The sequence below is a fragment of the Labeo rohita genome, unplaced genomic scaffold (genome assembly GCF_022985175.1).
Source record: "Labeo rohita strain BAU-BD-2019 unplaced genomic scaffold, IGBB_LRoh.1.0 scaffold_181, whole genome shotgun sequence".
Classification (NCBI taxonomy): Eukaryota; Metazoa; Chordata; class Actinopteri; order Cypriniformes; family Cyprinidae; genus Labeo; species Labeo rohita.
The window spans coordinates 101758-121365 of NW_026128011.1; the positions used below are offsets into that span (position 1 = coordinate 101758).

At 34.6% G+C, this 19608-nt stretch overlaps 2 protein-coding genes across 3 annotated transcripts in view; both read left to right on the forward strand.

Annotated features, from left to right (window-relative positions):
- LOC127158958 (sterile alpha motif domain-containing protein 9-like) overlaps positions 1–16328 on the forward strand; it is a 22524-nt gene extending 6196 nt beyond the window's left edge. Inside the window, exons 1-2 of one of the 2 annotated variants that reach the window (XM_051101900.1) lie at positions 9818–9837; positions 14744–16328. In XM_051101900.1, the coding sequence (XP_050957857.1) occupies positions 14812–16188 (1377 nt within the window). In that variant the 5' untranslated portion in view covers positions 9818–9837; positions 14744–14811 and the 3' untranslated portion in view covers positions 16189–16328. Of the gene's footprint in view, positions 1–9817; positions 9838–14743 lie in introns of those variants that run through there. The other variant, XM_051101899.1, reaches the window with a different exon arrangement.
- LOC127158965 (SLAM family member 5) overlaps positions 1–19608 on the forward strand; it is a gene marked incomplete at its 3' end in the record, with an annotated part of 44077 nt that overhangs the window by 13068 nt on the left and 11401 nt on the right. The window lies entirely within an intron of this gene.

Sequence of the window (19608 nt, forward strand, 5' to 3'; positions counted from 1 at the left end):
TTTGTATTACATAGACATATTATCACAGAACCTGCTAACCTGTTACTTCTTAATAATATTCTTCATGCTGTGTATTATTACAATTACTACTGAACAATTACTTACATTAAGGATTATACCATCAAAAAGAGTTTTATTGCTTGAAGAATTGTTGAATCCGTATATATTAACTATTATAAAGAAGCTGTTATCCAAGAGAACAACTGCAATAATCCATCTTCCTATCCCTGAAGGAAGTGATTCTATAATCTTTCCCTGAAAATCATTAGTGAGTAAAATAGCGACCCCACCTGACGAACTGGAGTTATAACAAAAAGTAATAGGGCTCCCCCACTGGGTACGCCAGAATTTTTCATCGTCTATACAAGTATGTGTCTCTTGCAAAAAATAAACATCTCTTTTCATACATTTACAGTATAGAAATAAAGCTTTTTTTTGTTTAAGTCACGCAGCCCCTGAACATTCAAAGAAAAACAAGAGAAATACAAACTAAACATGGTATTGGACCTCAACTCTGAGTTAAAACAACTGTTATAAACAGATACAACAAAAAAGTAGCTTACTTCTTAGAAGATATGCAGAGCATAAAGCTCGAATTCTCAATGAAGCTTGGGAAGTCAGCACATCCTATCGTGGACCCATAAAAAAAAAAAAAAAAAAAAAAAAAAAAACAAACAAAAAAAAAAAAAAACATAATAATAATAATAATAATAATATAACTGTAAATCACAATAATGTAAGGTAGAAATAAATACCTACAAAATACAACAAAAATAAATCAGCTGGTAATAAACCAAATTTTGAAAGGTCATAGTGTAAGAGAGATACTAGATATCATGCACAGAAACTTTCTTCCCGTTTATAAAAGTAACAGGCCCATTAAACCCAGCTTTCTTTCCTTCCCTTCTTGCCTTTTCAATGAGTGGCCAGAGTTTGTTTCTCACCTCCTTGTCATCCTGAGTAAAATCTTCCAAGATTAGAATTTTCTTCTGTTTTAGTAGCTCATATTGTTTGGCTTCTGTCCATATTGCATCACGACAGGAACTGGACGATGATCCGCCGCCGGTTGGAGTTTCCAGACTTGGGGCCAAGTCTATGCGCGATGTCGACCATGTCCTGAAGTTTCTCCGCGGAGAGTGGAGAGAGGCTCCTGAACACCTCAATGACAACGATTTTGACGTTTTCCCTTTCTCGCTCAGGTATCCCGGCTACACGGAGGTTCCATCTGCGTTTGTAGCCATCCAATCCGCAGCATTTCTCCTTGAGAGACTTGTTTTCCTTTTCCAGTATCTCAACCTTTGACTGTAGAGAAAGCACGTTCTCCGTCACGTCTTCCACCGGTCTGTTCATAGCTTCAAGCGAGCAGGTAAGCTTGCAGACTGAAGATGTGTTTTCTTTCACCGACGCTTCGACAGACTGCAGTTTAACCAACGACTCCTCTTGTAACTTGTTAACCTTTTAAATTGCATTGCCCAAAAGCATTTTCTAGGCGTCTTGCATAGTTGTGGACCTTTAGATTATCGCTGATTGCAAAAGACTCAACAGAGGCAGTTTCCATATCTTCATCCATGTTTTAAAGCAAACGAGCAGCTTTACTCAGACGTAAAAAATAACAACAACTTTGAAAAAGGGACCCAAAGTCTTTAAAGGCAGTCTTAACAGAGTATGCTGAACTTCCGCAACAGTTATTAGAACAAAATGAACATAGAAATTCCAAGCTTTAAACACTACATATAAATTAAGAGCGTGACGAAGTTGCTTGTAAACATTAAGCCACGTTAAACGGTTTCTTTATATATTTTTAATCAGAGGAAAACAGTTAACATGCATGCACTTTACATTCATATTCAGTATACTAAGTTTATCCTTTTAATATTACTTTCTTTATGCATTAAGCCATGTTTAGTTTTTCTTTATAACTCTATGGGAGGAAAACGCTTAACATGAAACTTGCTTTCATTCTGGGCTCCTCTGCTTGCAAACTCCATTCAGAAATCCATATAGCTTTAAGGTGAATGTAATATTTTATTCATATTAAAACAACATTAGTTAATGTTAATTTTCAAAGTGTAACTGGTTTAAATGTATGTTCTTAAAAGGAAAAAAATATATATTGGTATTGGTATCCGACACTGGTCCTGTATTCACTTGGTATTGAATTGATACCAAAAATTGCAGTATTGCCTACCCCTATAGAGGGGTTAATTAATAAAATAATTAATTAGTAGCCTGAATAGGCAGAGCGTGTGTAAGGTGGACACAATAATTCCCCTGCACAAACAAATTAAATCTATTACGTCTATTGCCAACAAAGTGAAAATTAATAGAAAGTGTCCATTGCTGCATTAAATTAAGATCTTCTCATGTTGCACCGTATTTTCTTTTAGGCGTTTTTACAGTGTTGCAAATTTGTAGGGAAAGGTTGAAAATACAACATTTTCCCTACACAAGATCCTGTTAAACTTAGGAATTCAATGGCCAATCAGAGGCATTCAGATGAGTCATCGCTAAAATTTATCAGTTTGCTGAGCGCGCGGGTAACGGCTCCTGAAGATTTTCTTCTGATTAAAAGAATCACGCTTCAACTGATGTCTTAACGTTTAATATTTTCTTTGCAAAGAGTAAGCATCATCGTCATCGCCATCTTGATCTTATTTCGACACCACTTGAACATCGTGACACCCTTTGGATATCTTGACATCTTTACGACATGACACCGTAAAAACTGAAACAAATAAAATAACATTCAAAATTCAAAATAACGTGTGAGTTTGTTCCTGTTTTTACCACAGTTTAAACAAGTCTGTTTATTTACTGAACTAATATCAATACAAACAGTACATTATTGCAAATTAACAGATGAAATCTTAAGAATAAATAACATACCGTGTTTGCCTTATAATCAGAAATCCAGGAGACATTAGTGTAAGCATTCCTTCTAACAAATGATCGTACAATCGGACAGCTCTCAGCGTGTGTGCATTTCTTTATGGATCTGATACTAATTAGATTTATACGATCAAAAATTTCTTAAACTGGGTGAACCCCTGTAATCTTTTGTCCAAGGATCCAGTAGGTGTTCAAACACCCAACCGATTTCATCAGAGATTGCGGAGAGTCCAGATGTCAGTTAACGTTATTCTTTTTAGCGTGGATTTGGTTTAAAAGCACGTGTGATTAAGCTTATATAAGTGCAGCAATGTGCAGATCAGCTGAATCAATCTGCTGTTAAAAATTAACCATCCATTCATAATATTATCATGCAAAACTAAGAATCAGAATAACTGTAAATGACGATCGGGTGCGGTTATCTAAATAAGAGAAAAATAGAGGTGCGGGTGGGTGACGGGCGGATAATTCATTTGAAGCTGCGGATTCGGGTGACGTTTGAGCTCATCCGCGCATCTCTAACGTTAATCCATAACTTTCAAGGCAAGTAACGTAGCTAACGTTAGACAGCAATCAGGCTAACAAATTACGTGTCCACTTAGACCTAGGGCTAGGGTTATAGGGTTATGTATGGATAGTATAGAGAACATGTACAACTTTATTAAAGCAATATAACAGTCGTGGTCGTGATGTTACAAACAATGAGACATTCACTGTCTGCCTTTGGTCCAAGTGAATGTCTTGTGTGTAGCAGCTAGCGACGATAGCCCATTTTCGTCTTACTTCTTCGTTAGCAGGGAAGGAGTGGAAAGATAAATAAGACTGCTTTTGGGCATTACAAGAACAGCCCGGTACGCTACAACAACTCTTGCTCGATGCTTGCGCCATCTTTGTTGTTTACCTGGTTACCGGCATACCGGGGAGGAAATAGGTTTCCACAGCAATTGCGTATTTCCGGTGCAAAATACGGAAGTTGTGAGAAAGGTCTATACACCGCAGCAAACGACTCCCTCTCGTGACGTCATATGACGCGATGTTAAAAAAAAGCGCTTTTTGAGAACTGTCAAGGAAATCGTCACTTTTTCTTCTAAATTTGTGCCCTTGCGTCTTGTAAAACATTTTCAAATCCTGCATTAACGATTCTTATGGTATTTTCATACAAGGATATATGTTTATTTGGAAAACATTTTTAACCTGCAATATGCACTTTAACTTTTTTCAGCTTTCAGCATATATTGTGATATACTCGATATACTGATTATTGCAACAGGTCTAGTGGCAATAATGAGCTTTCATAGTATAATGATCTATCAAATCTATCACGAATTTTAAAAAATAAAATAAAAACAAAAATAAAATAAATAAATAAATAAATAATCCCATTACATCACATTTAATATTATTATTATTATTATTTTTTTTTTTTTTACAGAAAGTAGAAGAGGAGAGTCGTGTGGAATATGCACCAGTCGCAATCAGAAGATGATCAAACTTAGAACAACATTTAAGTGCAAGACCCATTTTTCATTAGGAACCTCCTGAAATGACCTCAGACTCTGAGTCTATGGATGAGCATTTTCATCACAGCTTTTTCATTTTTGCAAAACAAAGATGCAAACTATCCGTCAAAAGGTGACAAAGTGAACTCTGCTGTGGTATCCATTATTTACAACTAAACAGAAATGTGGTTTGATCTTTTGGGCAGAAAAAACAGCTTGTGCATGAGAATGTGTCTACTGCTGGATGTTTGCATTTGATGTCAGTTTGTTGAGGTGTCCGTCGGTGTGATCAACAGGATTTTTTTCATTTATGCTCACAAGAAACCGTTGACTTCTGCTCTACAGGGAGGCCACTTTACAACAAAATACTAAACTCATTATTGCTGTTTTTGGCAAAAAAGCATCTCAGTCAAACAGTGATATTTACAGTATAAAAATGTAAAATATTATATACATTGTGTGCATGATGATCTCAAACACTGATCCTGCAGTTACTACAGTCAGAAAAAAAGATACAAAAGCTGTCATGTGCAGTATCTTTTCAAAAAGTAAGTCTGCTTCTTATGTATCCCTTATGGGTGCATATTAATATCTAAATGGGAAAAAGGTAATGCACCAGTTACAGTAGTGTTTTATTCTTTCTATGCAGATTCTTTATCCATGTTTATATTCTGTTTTTTCGACCAGTGTTTAAAGAATAAAATCAATGTATGATCTACAATTCATGACTTGTGTGAGGATAATCATTCATTTTGTTTGTTTCAGCTTTGATGAGAAACTAACAAAATTGATTTTTTTTCAATAGCATAACAGGGCTCCTGTCTATATGTAAAACAATGGTTGAAATTTATAATGTGAGATTAAGATCATAATCAAACAGAAAATCTCACCTTGAGTTTCCAATGATAATGGTAGATCAGACACAAATAGGCTATGTGGTCTCAAAATATTCACTCCTGCTCCAGTTTCAGCTCTGTAAGGCCACCTGAGGAAATTTTAGTAGAAAAATAAGCATTAGCACGTAGGACTATGTGGTTAGTGTGGTGTTGTGGTAGATTTTAGTACCTAGTGTGCTCTTAGTGAGTGGGTGGGTGGTTGGTTGGTTGTTTACTGGTCCAAAGAGCCCACATGTCTATGACTCTGTCATATTCTGGTCTGTAGATGTGTCCAGGTCCCTTGTTTGATGTGCGCCTGAGGGACTTTTCACCGGATTCATGGTCCAGCAGGTGAAAACCATAAGCCTGGTCATTTTAAATAGCAGCACCCCTCAGCAACAACCAGGAACACAGTATGAGTAATCGTTCGTGTCTGCAACACAGGACGGAAACTGTGCAGTAAACTTGACACACTGATAAATACACCTGCGTTCATCAGTAGGAAAAAATGACACAAAGTCGCCACTTAAACTACTTGTGCGGTTCACGCTACATGATAATAAAAGATTAACATACGTGTGCAGTGACAAAAAATGATGTCTCTGTTATTTATAACACACCCACAACACCAGTAACAATCCGTTATATATTTTGTGTGATGGTGTGCAGTAATGTTGTTTTCTTTTACATAAATTATTTCACGCATCAAATGTATGTGTATCCACCTAATGCTTCTGTATTGTAAACCTAAAAGCCGCCCTACATCTCACAGAAACTCACAGAAAGCAGATATACATATACATACCCTCAGTTTGACCACTAGAGGTCGAGAGTCGTTTTCACTTCTTCTTCTAGGGTTTATGGGCGGTTATTTATATTTACTGGCTGACGCATTACCGCCACCAACTGGTATGGACCAGGACCAGAATGTCTACTAGGCCTAGACCAGGGGTCTGCAACTTCAACGTCAAAAGAGCCATTTTGGCCCTTTCCCACCGAATAAAATTCACATGGAGCCACAATATATTTGATCCCCAAATACAGATAAAACGGCATATAGCTAAAGTTTTTATATTCATTTATGTTACAGAACAGGGGAGTAGCAATTATTTCAGAAGTGAGGGGGACAAAAATGTCAAATGTCATAAAAATGATGATAATAATAATGAGACCAAATAATATTTATTTATGTATGTCTAATTGACAAACAAACAGGATATGTGGGTTGTCAACTGGCCTAGACTTAAAAAAAAAAGATCCTTCAATTAGTTTCTCTAAGGTTCTTGAAACTTAAATTATAACATCTATCATCTGACTACTTTCACAGAACACTTTTCATTAGGTATACACAGAAAATTCTTATATTATAGTGTCCAAAATTATCACGGTATTGTTAAAATGTGCTAGAAATGTTCAAAACATACTTACACATTAATTCACCAAGATTTATATTTAAAATCAACAAACAATAAATAAAATGACTTTTTGTTTGCATAAACACTACACCAACATCATTACCAATGATGTCCAGATTTTAAATGACAACAAAACAGACAACAGTTTATCTAATAACATGTTTGAAATGTTAAATGAAAAGGTTTTATTAATAGGTAAACCTCACATTTCAGTCTAATTAATAAATGATTATATATATTCTAGGTATTCTAGGTATATATTCATAAATAATTCTAGGTACCTTACCTGAATTGTGTAAATGTGTAGAATCCACATAAGCTTGTTTTTTTAACAAGTCAAAATTTAGAGCAGGGCATGCAAATTTCTTCCGTTTTGGCCAGACAAAAACTGCACACAGCCTGCATGTAAATGTAGGTATCTGTAAATGTCTCTGACACTAGGTGGCGTTTGGGAACAGCAGTGTTACCCAGTAGCCCCGTAACCTCCATGGACAAAGCAGTGTTTTGATTAAGACTTTATTAGGTATCACACAGAGCGAAGATGAAAACAAAATGCCACTGAATCTTTTCTGAAGACAGTCAAAACCTTCAGAGGTACATTCATTTATTAGCCTAGTTCATTTATATATTCATTTGTGTAATTCCCTCAGCACTCTCTTAAAACCTCGCAGCTTTCTGTCATGCTTTCACACAAAACGAAACTAGTCTGCATACTTTGCACACATGAGACTGTAAACTGTGCTTTATGCTGGATAGAATGTCTTTATCCTGAGTTGTTCAAATCACAGTAATCAAATATGGTTTTAATGATAATTAAAATATGAAACAATAATAGGCCTACTAACCATGGGGAATTTTATCATGATTTATCGTCAAACCGGTTATCGTTCATCCTTAACACCGATCAGGCATAACATTATGATCACCATCCTAATATGCTAATCAACAAAAATACTTAGTAACATGAAGACGATCTTTCTGTTGGGCGAGAGGGGTAAGGAGCCTCGTGTGACAGGAAGGAAGTGAATTTCTTTACTTGTTTGCTTATATGTCACTGAGAAATAAAACATGGATAACATCTAGGAAAAATAAATAAATAAAAAATAAATAAATAAATAAAAAATACAAAGGGAAAATGACAACTATAAACTGTGGCAGTTGCCGGTGGGCTTAAATGGGTTAACAGGAGTGAGGGAAAACTACATTTTATGACATATCTTAGAATTTTAATCTGTGAAAATATGCAAGGTTTTAAATGCAAGTAGAATTATGAATAAAATCCAAAAAAGGAGATGTACTTGATGGGTGCAATTTTTGATTTTATTTGGACAAACAAACCACACTAATTGATGAAATGGACATTTAAAAATATAATGTGGTCTAAATGTTTTATTTAATGATCGTGAAGCTTTGCTTACCAATGCTCTCCTCACAACTGGATTGTGAAAATGACTTTATTTTTCAGTACGGTGTATGTTGGGGCCATCTGGTGGTCAAAACGATGAATATATTTTTTTTTTTTTTTTTTTTTTTTTTTTTTTACATAAATATAATAATGCACTTTTAATTGTATGAAGCAATGAAAATTTTTGGAAATACAAATGTATAAAATATTTACCATATTAAAACACCTTTAAATTGAAACTAAAACTGGAAAACATCCACCAATCTGATGTACATCTATGAATTTTAATTGAAGGTGTGGCATAATAATAACAGTGAATTCAGATTCAGTGGCTCCACTCAAGTGGCCTGTATCAGCTGATGCTTGGTAAATGAAAAAAATGTATTATAAATGTATTATAAATATGTATGTCAAGAAAATGTGAATGCAAATCACTTCTCTGATAGATACATTTATTAGCTTTATTTAATAAAATATACTGTATTATATTATCTTCATCACAAATAAGGAATGAGATATTTAAGTGGTTTTATTTTGACTTTACATTTGACTGCATTATTAACATTTTTTCTAAAGATTTTATTTGATCAATTTCTTGTCTTTTGTTGTTATTTTATTAGTTTGAATGATTGCTCGATTACTTAAAACCATGTTCGAGTTATTTATGATGCCATTTTGATGTAATGTATCATCCTTGTATAGCATATAAATGTATATAAAATTAGCAAAAAAAAAAAAAAAAAAAAAAAAGTGTCCTATCAGGGAATCTTTTTTAGTATTAACTCTATAATCTAAAGTTTAGATCGTAGGGTTAATACTGGGCAGACAGATAAATATTAACCTTTTATCCTAGAAAACAACATTCCTATGATGGTTGGTCTAGAATAGATTATAAACCAACCATCACAGGAATGTTGTTTTCTAGGATTCTTCTTTGGTTACAGGTGTTTATTGTGAAACTCTCCTTTTACAGGAAAAATCAGAATTGCATCACACCTTGTGCATGAATCACTGTCATTTTATAATAACTTGACAGCAGAATTATGCATAAAGGAAGTTTAATAAAAGTATGTGTCAGAAATCAGAAAAGATTTCAGAAATCAGATTGGACCAAATCTGGGAAAAGGGTTGTTCAAAAAAAGAAGAAGAAATAAAAAATTACACTGGCATTATTATCTGAGCTGAAGAAAAATTAAAAAATCATACTCAGTGACTCCTAAGGTTTAGGTAACATTTACAAACACACTGCACTTGGTAACAAAGTGCAAACATGCAGGTGTTCATGAATGTTCTTCACAATGTCAGATATGAATGTTTTTCTTTTAACCAACATGATTTAACCCATGTATACAGTGGCACCAAATAGTACATATGGACACCTAAGCCATAAAAAAAATAAATAAATAAATAAAAAAATAAAATAAAATAAATAATTTAAATCCAAGGTGTCAATATGAATGTATTATAGCATTATAGGAATATACCATATTTCTTGGCTCTTGGTGAATAAGAGTTTTTACTACTCTGTGTCATTAGTTTCTCTGTAAATGCAGAGTTTCAGTTTCTTTTTGTAAGCTTATGTTTCATTTCTTGCTTTTAATTTCACTGTTATCCACCCAACCATTAAACAAACACTAATAGCTTCAGGTTTAACCAGTTAATGACAGAAAAGGGGGCAGGCCTCTTTTTTTCATGGCTATAAAATCGTATGTGCTCCTTGAACTGTTGCCTACATTTTGATTCTTAACTGAAAGGTAAGACTATTCATTCATTTTTGGTGAGTTTTGTTGCCTTAGGAAAGTGTATTTAACATGTATTCTATATTCAATCAAAATTGGAAAGAATATAATATAACATAATAAATGAATATAATATAATATAAATAATAATACATATATAATAATATATATAATATAATTTCATTGTATTTAAAATATAACCAAACATGCAATTTTAAATACCATTGCATGACTGTATAACGCACAGAGCATACATTAGTGTTTTTCCACAAGGGTGGATGCCAAAAAGGAGAGGGGGGGTAATCATATATATATTTTTTATTATTTATTTATTTTAAGACAGGTGCTGGTGTCTATTGCTTTCATTAGGTTTGCCTTACTTTGTATGGCAGAACATGATTGGATAAGTAACCATGGCAGTTCTCTATTATATGATCAAATGAAACTGTAACCATTGCTTCCTAACATTCACTTTCAGAGAAAATGTAGTAATTGTGATTAGCAAGACATCACCTCAATAATCAAATAAATATGAATTTGCTGCCTGGGATTGTTTACATGTTTGGTGGATTTTTGAAGGGTTAATTAATTATAAATAATAATTACAGTATCTGATATGAAGTCTTTTTAGACATAGCACAATCATAAAAATCCTGTAAATCCTTCTTGCAGCTGCATTTTTTAAACAAGATAACCCATAACAAAACTCACAACTACAACAACCAACAAGGACCAAGTGCCTGTTCTCAATCAATGAGACCAGCACTAAAATAAATAAATAAATTAATTAATTAATTAAAAAAAAAAAAAAAGTGACAAATCTATTCTATCATGAAATTTGTCAGTTGCTTACCAATAATTCATTGTAACAAAACTGACAAAGGAGCATGTCAGCCAATGGTGAATTACCTTTAAAAAAAAATCTTCTTAAAAACATTTTCTATAAACTTGTATAAAATACATTTTATTTTTATTTTTATAAGAATTTTATTTATTTATTTATTGTTAATCTACATTAAGACACAGGGAGGGCAATTGTCCCCCTCACATTTAATAAAACTATTTTATTTTTACCACATATTTAATTTGGCAAATGTGTAGTGGTGCAGTGGTTAAATTTCACTTATCAAGATCATTGAGGTGTGCAAAGGTATATATTGTCACACCCACACAAACGGGGATGGAGGACACGAGAGGTGAGTGGCAGTCCAATCCAAGAGTTTTATTTACAAGTGTGGTTGTAAAATGTCATAGCATAAAGCAGAATATAAAGTTCTTAACTGAATGCTCTTGTAAACATGAGATGAACTTGAATCCAATGGATGAGCCACGCCACTCTCGGGAGAACAAACACACAGTCCACGGGGAAACAGCAGAGAAAGCAGGAACCAACATGTGAACGGTAGACCAGACAATGAGTGAATGACAAAGAGTTCTTTATATATGGGGCGTGGCTCAATGAGGTTCAGGTGCAGACATTTAGTATTCAGGTGATGATGATTGAGTGGGGGTGTGCTACAGGAGGTGTGTCAGATGAAGGCAGCTGTGGTGAATGCCTGACATATATGGAGTTAGTATATGACATTGTTTACTTGTTTCCTTAACAATGAAGTCCTACATCCTAGCAACCGTTAATGGTATGGCAAGCCAACCTGATTTTTATTCATTCATGGGATATGAAGTTTTGATATCAACAATTAGGTTTTCACTATAACGATTATTGTTGCAAGATGTCAGGAATAACATTTTTACTAGTAACAACGGTGTTTCTCGATATCAGGAATTTAGTTTCCACTGGTTAAGATATGATTTCTTGATATCAAAAACTAAATCTCGACTAGTAGAAACTATTATACCTTTGTAGCTGTGTTTTCACTTGTTAAATATCACAATGATCTGCCATTCAAATGTAATAACAGACATCAAAAATGAGTTTCCTAATATAAAAATATTCAGATGAATTATTAAATGCTTTACAGATATCAAGAATTATCATTTAAACTAGTGAAAAAGTAATTCTTGATATCAAATATTTGCTTACTATTCTGACCCCAGGTTAAAAAAAGTACACTTCCATAATGTGCTTAAAGTATTGTATTGTATACTAATTTTGTACTAAATATATTAAAAATTATTCAACTGTAAACTGTGATTTTGAACTAAAATGCGCTCCTAACATTCTATCTCTGTATTAAAAAAAAAGTATTTAGTTACCACTAGTACACTTGAACCAATCTTTCATACACTAGTACACTCTTAAAAGCACATTTTAGTTCATATTCACCCAAAATAGCACAATGGGAACACTTGGTTGATCTTAAGTTTATCTTAAAGGTACTAAGAAATCATTTTTAGTGTAGTAAGTACATAATTATAGTGCACACAAATAGAGCACTTTAATTACATTATTAGTGTACTTTTTGTTTTATTTTTTTTTTTTTTACCTGATGACACCAAGCCTGTACACTGACCTGTGTGTTCCTGTAAAATGTGAAGTAGGCTTTAAATTTCACAAATCAAGTTGAGGTGTCATTGAGGTGTACAAAGGTGTATAAAGAGTTAATATATGACATTGTTTACTTGTTTCCTTAACAAAGAAGTGTCATAATCATACTGAGGCTATGTAGCCTAGTTTTAAAAGTGTTTAATATATGCCGACTGACGCATATGATCTACTCCGTGCTAACGCGTCTCTGGACCGGAGCCAAAGTCCGGAGTAAAGTTAGACTGTGGTTCGCCTGACACAATGCCAAACCAGACCTCATTTGCCGCAATCGAAACCATAATTACACTGTCTGAATCGTTTCTATTGCCTACATTGTGCAATACATGTCATTCACTATACATAAACACTGTGAAGAAGCGACTAATTTCAGCCACAGCTCCAGCGTCTATTTATAGTGTAGGGATGCTTCGGATTCTAGAGAGCATTTGATTGGACAGAAAATTTGATGAGAAGCTGAAGTGCAGGGTGATGTCATCAAAATCATTGATTCATATTGGCGGAAGTGAGAGACTGTAAGTTTTGAATCTTGTAAACGTGAGTTTTGTCATTGTTTTGGAGCACACTAATAGATAACCATATGGCTAACGTATTCATACTTAAAGACAAAACACTTTCATTTTGATTTCATGGGGACATTAAACTGATGTGTGAAATGGTTAAAGGTACATATTAGTACCTAAAGAGTATTAGTACCTAAAAGGTACAAAAGTGTACTTTTGAAAAGATACCATCCCAGTGACAGCTTTTGTACCTTTATTTCTGAAAGTGCATAGTGGCTAAAGATCAAAGCTTGTAAATGGAAGGTTGCTACCCAAGTGAAAATAAATATACTAAAATGTACTTAAAATACATTTATGTGCTGTAAATGCTGACAGGACTCCAGCTGACAGGAGCGCGAATAAACATGGCGGCGCCCAACTCATATGTTATAGATCACCATCCAGATCATTTATAAAGGTTTTAAAATGGCAGAATACATTGACTTACACCTATTCGTGAATCGGGATATTAGATAGTTGAAGACATGGTGAGCAAAAAAGAAAAAACACAAAATAAAAGCGATACGTCTGTCATACAGCGCTAAGGCTTGTTTTCGGTTTTGTAGAAGCCTCACTTTCTGTCCAGTCATGTGCGCGATTCACTTTGCGTGTCCTAATGTTCGACCCCCAGAACTTACTTTGCTAGTACAGTTTCATTGGGACCTATTTAATAATTACATTTTTAAATACTCAGTCATCAAAGTAATATGAAGAATACAAATTATTTCAGGAAAATTAAATATATGCCATATGCAATTAATATATGTGAACATTGTTCTTATATTACATCATATTGATATTAGTACTGGCATTTAATCGCACTATTCAATGGGTAAATTAATTTATCAGAGTCAGAAATTCAACAAAAACACACACACACACACACACACACACACACATGTTGGGTTTACATGTTTTATGGGGACATTCCATAGGCGTACTGTACAAACCGTATTTTCTGTCGCCCTACACCTACCCTACACCTAAACCTAGCCCTCACAGGAGACTGTGCACACTTTTACTTTCTGAAAAACATCATTGTGCATGATTTATAAGCCATTTTCCTCATGGGGACCTCACAAATGTCCCCACAATGTCAAAAATTTACTGGTATTACTATCCTTGTGGGGACATTTGGTCCCCACATGATAAATACCAGCACAAAACACACACACACACACACACACACACGGTTAGGCTTTTTTTTGTGAATATAACATGGACCGATCTATGGAAATTGTGGTCAATACTTCTTTGGACGGAGCTTAGCCTTTCAGCTGCTTTTGGTTATTTTTTACTAACCACCAGTGTTTTCGACACTCTTGAAGCTTTGAATCCTTTTCCAAAACAGTCAGAGGAAAGTCTCGGTGCTTCACAAGGCTTTATTTGCCCGTCACTCCTGTCAACTGTTGAATGAATGAGTGTCAAGTCCCGCTTGTTTACTCTGAACTGGAAGCTCCCACTTTCGACGCAAGGCCTCATGGGGCATAGGAAACTTGTGGATAGTGGCTGTGGTGTGTCACGTGACACATGGGCCATAGGAAACAATTGGAATAGTAAAATGGGGGTCAACATTTTAAACTGACCAGTGAAAGGGTTAAATTGGAACAACTAGTTGTGTACTTAATGCACTTTGTGTGGAAGTAGTGCTGAGGTCCAATTGAAGGTATATTGAAATATATTTGATTGTGTTACAGAACTATTGCAAGAGTACTTCAGGTGCACTTTAAATATCTTGCATTTAAAGACTGTAATAATACATAGATCATACAATCCTTATTAATTGCTTTGTGAATAGTTCTACAAGATATGTCATAGTGATTCTTTTCTATTTTGAAAAATATAAAACTATTTTTTTGCTTCTCTTTTTCCATAGACAAAATTGGGAAAAGTCCTTGTGTGTGTGGAAAATTAGTCAAGGATTGATCTGTAACTGTCATTCAAATGGAATATTATACAGTCCCAAACAAATATGGTGCTCAGATTCCACTCCAGACTGAAGTAAGAGATAAACTCTCAAGTCTTGATGTTGTTTGGGGAAATATGTATGAAGGTGAGGATATTGATCCTCAGCTTGTCTTGGAGAAGGAAGTAGAGTTCTACAGAGGAGCCCCACCAAAATGGCTGAACTTCTACTGTGCTGAGAAAAACCAAAAACCTTTTGTTAAGAGGGACATATACACAAAAATAACAGAGCTTATACAAAAGAAAAGAGAAACAAACCATAGCATTTCCAGCATTGATCTCTTTCATCAACCAGGCAGTGGAGGTACTACACTGGCAATGCAAGTTCTCTGGGACTTGAGGAAAAAGCTCAGATGTGCACACGCAATTGATTCAGCAGATTCAAAAGCAATTGCACAACAAGTAATACATCTGTTTAATGCAGGGGGTTCACAAAACCAGAACACAGTCCTACTATTTGTGGACAACATAGAGACAGAAGCAAATGAGGACATGCAATTTAACTCCCTGCAAGAAAATTTGATTGAAAATATAAAACAAAGCAACATCAGTGCAAGCACTCCTGTGGTCATCATTTTGAATTGCCTTCGAAAAAAGAATAAAACAGGAAAGGAGAAACTTATGTTGTGCACAAGTCTTTCGAAAGAAGAACAGGACAGTTTTAATGCCAAGCATGCAGAGGTTGTTAAGGGACATGAAAGACACAAGAAATTTCATGGCTTTAACATAATGCAGAGGAATTTCAGCCAAACTTACATTACAGAGGCCTGTGAATATCTCAAACCTTTAAAGACAAAAAAGAGACCTCGCAATGCTCAAATACTGTCTTTTTTGGCTTTGATTAACTCATATGTCCCAGGCTCATACCTTACTGAGACCTTGTGCCTAGAGTTCTTGGATAAGAAAAATCAAATTTCTGGCCGTCCCACTTTGGAAAAACAAATGGAGGCCTTTGCTGATCTTCTGGTCATATATTCAACATGCGCTGGAGAAGCCAAATCTAAGGACAGATGTATACGAATGGCACATCCAATGATCGCTGAGAAGTGTCTAGGGTTACTAACTGATGCTGGTGTAACCTTGAGTGATACAACTCTCAAACTCCTCTCAAACTTGTGCCCTCAAACAGTCCAACCTTACTTTATGAAAATAATTAAACAACTGCTAAAAAACGAGAAACAGGTCCACCAAAAGGTGAGAAAGAAGAAAAACTTCCCTTCTCCCAACTTATCCAAGATATTAAGGAGAAAGAAAACAAATCAAAGTGTGTGGGACTGTTCAAACATGCAGCTAAGAAGTTTCAAGAGGATCCATTTATTCCACAAGCTCTTGCACGTTTTTACTACATTGAACTAAGTGATTATGCAAAAGCTGCATACTGGGCAAAAACTGCTATCCAGAGGGAACCAAATAATTCTTTTATCAGAGACACACTTGGACAAGTCTACAAAAACCAACTGAAGAACCAAAACCTTGCAAAATCTTCTAGCATTTTACAGATTGCAAAGCAAGCATTCAAAGCTTTTGAAGAAGAGGCAGAGACTGCAGAAAGGGAACTAGAACCAGGGATGCAAGAGGATGGTGTGACTAACATCTCTACTGTTTTTAATTACAGAGGGCTTTTTGGCTACATACAGGCAGCAAACACTATTTTCTACAAGCTAAGCAAAGTGAATCCAGAATGGTCCAAAGTGCTCAGGCAGGAGGCAAAGCAGAGTTTAATCCACTCTGAAAAGTGTGGAAAATACCAGTCTCTCCTCACAAGTTTAAGGCAAAGAACTGAGGATAAATGCAATTTTTTTGAGAAGTTTCTAATATACTCAAAGCTAAAGATTAATAAACAAGAACCAGATTACATTTGTAAAGACACTGCAGACTGCTACAAAAACTATGTAAAAGAAGAGGAACAATTTTTCAGGTCATTTGCAGGTCTGCTTTCCACTTTAAGCCATGTCACAAGTGTTTCTGACCTGGAGCAAATCACAGAACAATGGAAAGAGATTCACATGGATTCTCAAACTGATGGTGATGCTCTAAACTACATTCTTGCCAACATCATCTTGAGTCAGAAGTCTGCAAGCTCCGAAATACTCAGAACAGTGCCAGAGCTCCAAGAAATATTACAGAAACTTTGGGAGAGACAGAACGAAAACAGAAGCCCAGAGTTTTACCTCTTGGTCCTTTTGCTGTTCTGGCCTGATAGTGCAAAGAAAACAAGCAACACACCAGACCTCAAAGTGTGTGTCCAATACATGCGTGAGTCATATGAGAGAACCTACCAGAAATACCTTCGCTTTCGCTACCTTGTTCCTCTCTTCTTCCTTGGGAACGGTGGAGGTTTGCAGAGACTGGTTCACCAGACCGATTTCACCAGTCTCTTCGTTGAAGAGCATGAGACTGCTGAAATTCAAGGTTTTCAGCGTATTCAAGGGGAGATTAGAAATCATAAGGTGTTTGCTTTGAGAGGTCCAGACCAAATTGAAGTTTTACCCCACAATCCAGCCAGTGTGTACAATACAGACCTGGTCTCCTTCTACCTTGGCTTTACCATCAGAGGACCTGTCGCCTACAACATCAGATATGTTAAGAAATGTACGTTATTATATTCATAGAACATATTTTTAAGTTCTTGAAAGTTGTGTTTACCTCTTACTCCCACTTACACACAAAACATCAGTTTGTGTCTAAATAAAAATATATATATTGTCTTTTTTTTTTTTTTTTTTTGCAGCTGCTCAGTTTGTGGACAAACACAAGAAGAATATCATTGAGCGAGTCGAGAAGGTGGATTTGATCATAAATGACCTTCGTCCAATGATTCCCACTGAGCAATACTCAACCATCATGGCAGCTTCAACAAACAATGAAAAAATGGAAAAACTATATTCTATTCTGTCAGCAGGATATGAAATAAAGGACACCTTTTACCAGAGCCTTTTAAAGAATGAACAAGGCCTTATTCAAGATTTGACTAAATTTGGGAAGAAGAGTTCCAATTAGTTGCACACTGTGTTGTAATGTACAAATAGTGATATTTGATAAACTTCAAACACTGCTGCACTGTGCTCAACAAATATTCAATATTAATTCTAAATACTTCTGTTTTTGATTTTTGTCCTAGCAGAATTTAAGATCATAACCATTTGTGTATTCTTTGCCTGACATGGACTGAAAGTTCTTTGAAATTTATAAGCACAGGTTTCAATTATGGGTTAATGAAGCTCTTCAATATTTTTTATTATGCTCTTTTGTGGTGATTTGTTGAGTATCTTAGTTTCTAATCCTATGTTCATTTTTTTACTAAATGTTCAGGAATTGTATAAGTTGTTCAGTTAATACTTTCCATGTAGTAATTTGCTGTAGTAAGACTGCATTTATTCCAATAAAAGCACTTTTCCATAAACTCACTTCTCAAAGTCATATTTTGAAACAACAACAATAAGCCATTTCAACTAAGAAAAGCATAACATGAGCAAACATATTAAAAAAAATCTCTCAAGGTCATGAAAGTGTGATGCAAAGATGTAAAGTGTAATGCAAATTTTGCTTCCTCAAACCAGTCATATAATTTTACAGTATGGTCACAAGCTGAAAGTTTTTGCTGTGTCAGCATGTATACTTGATATACAGATCTCCTAAAGATTAGTGGAAATAAAATAACTAAAACTATAATAATAACTACTAAGAATAAAGAATATGTATATATACAGTGCTGCTTGAAAGTTTGTGAACCCTTTAGAATTGTATCTATATTTCTGCATTAATATGACCCAAAACAAACACACAATTATAGCAACCAGAAGAACTAATGTTAAAAAAAGTCAAGGATCAAAAGCCAAACTAAAGCCAACACTTATTTCCACAATGGTGACTTCAAACTTTATTATTGTCAGTAAAACATCAACATCTAAACCTCTGTTAATTCTTAATAAGATGTTTTGTATGAAAGAAATAAAGTAAGACTGGTTTGTAGTAAGTGAAGATGCTGAGATCTAGAGAAATCTGTTAATGTTTCATGTTCTTGGTTTCTTTTGTCTGAGTTTTGTGGGTTGCCATTGTGCTAAAGAGTAGAGTCTGTGCTTCAGTCCAGAAGAAAGACCAAGAAACGTTGATGTAATGCTGCATGTTGGTTTATTTAAAGACAATGACTGTGTAGTGGTTACGTTAGCTCATGGTTAACTGCAAGAGATTTACATGAATATAAACTACAATAAAAATATACCCAGTTTGAGAAATTTGGAGGAATAAGAATGTTTTTAATTGCAATTCTTGAAAAATTCTTAAGAAGTTCTCAAATATGTTTTTAAGAACATATTTTTTTTTTCTTAAGAAGAAAATTACAGTCTATTAATAGCTCAACTATACTATTACATGCTACTGCAGTTGTAATGATTAAATATAACAATTAATTTGGGGAAGACCAAAAATAAATAAATAAATAAATAAATAAATCTTACTATTTGGGATTTAAGACGTGGAGCTATCCAAACTTAAGGAAGTTATTTATGATGATTTTTAAGAAGTATTATATTTTTTTAAGAAAATAAGGATATTCTTAAGAAGAATTTTTGGAAATACAAAAATAAAACTATTTTCTTATGGTAAAAATTAAGAAGAAAATGGCAGCTTTAAACACCTTTTTCTGGTAACATCACTTAACTGACGACACAATTACGACACTGAATACTCCATTCTATAGTGAATACTATCTGTTCTATACTGCATCTATATAAATGCAATTCCTGTCAAGAAAAAAGGGACAGAAGCAGCAGTTGT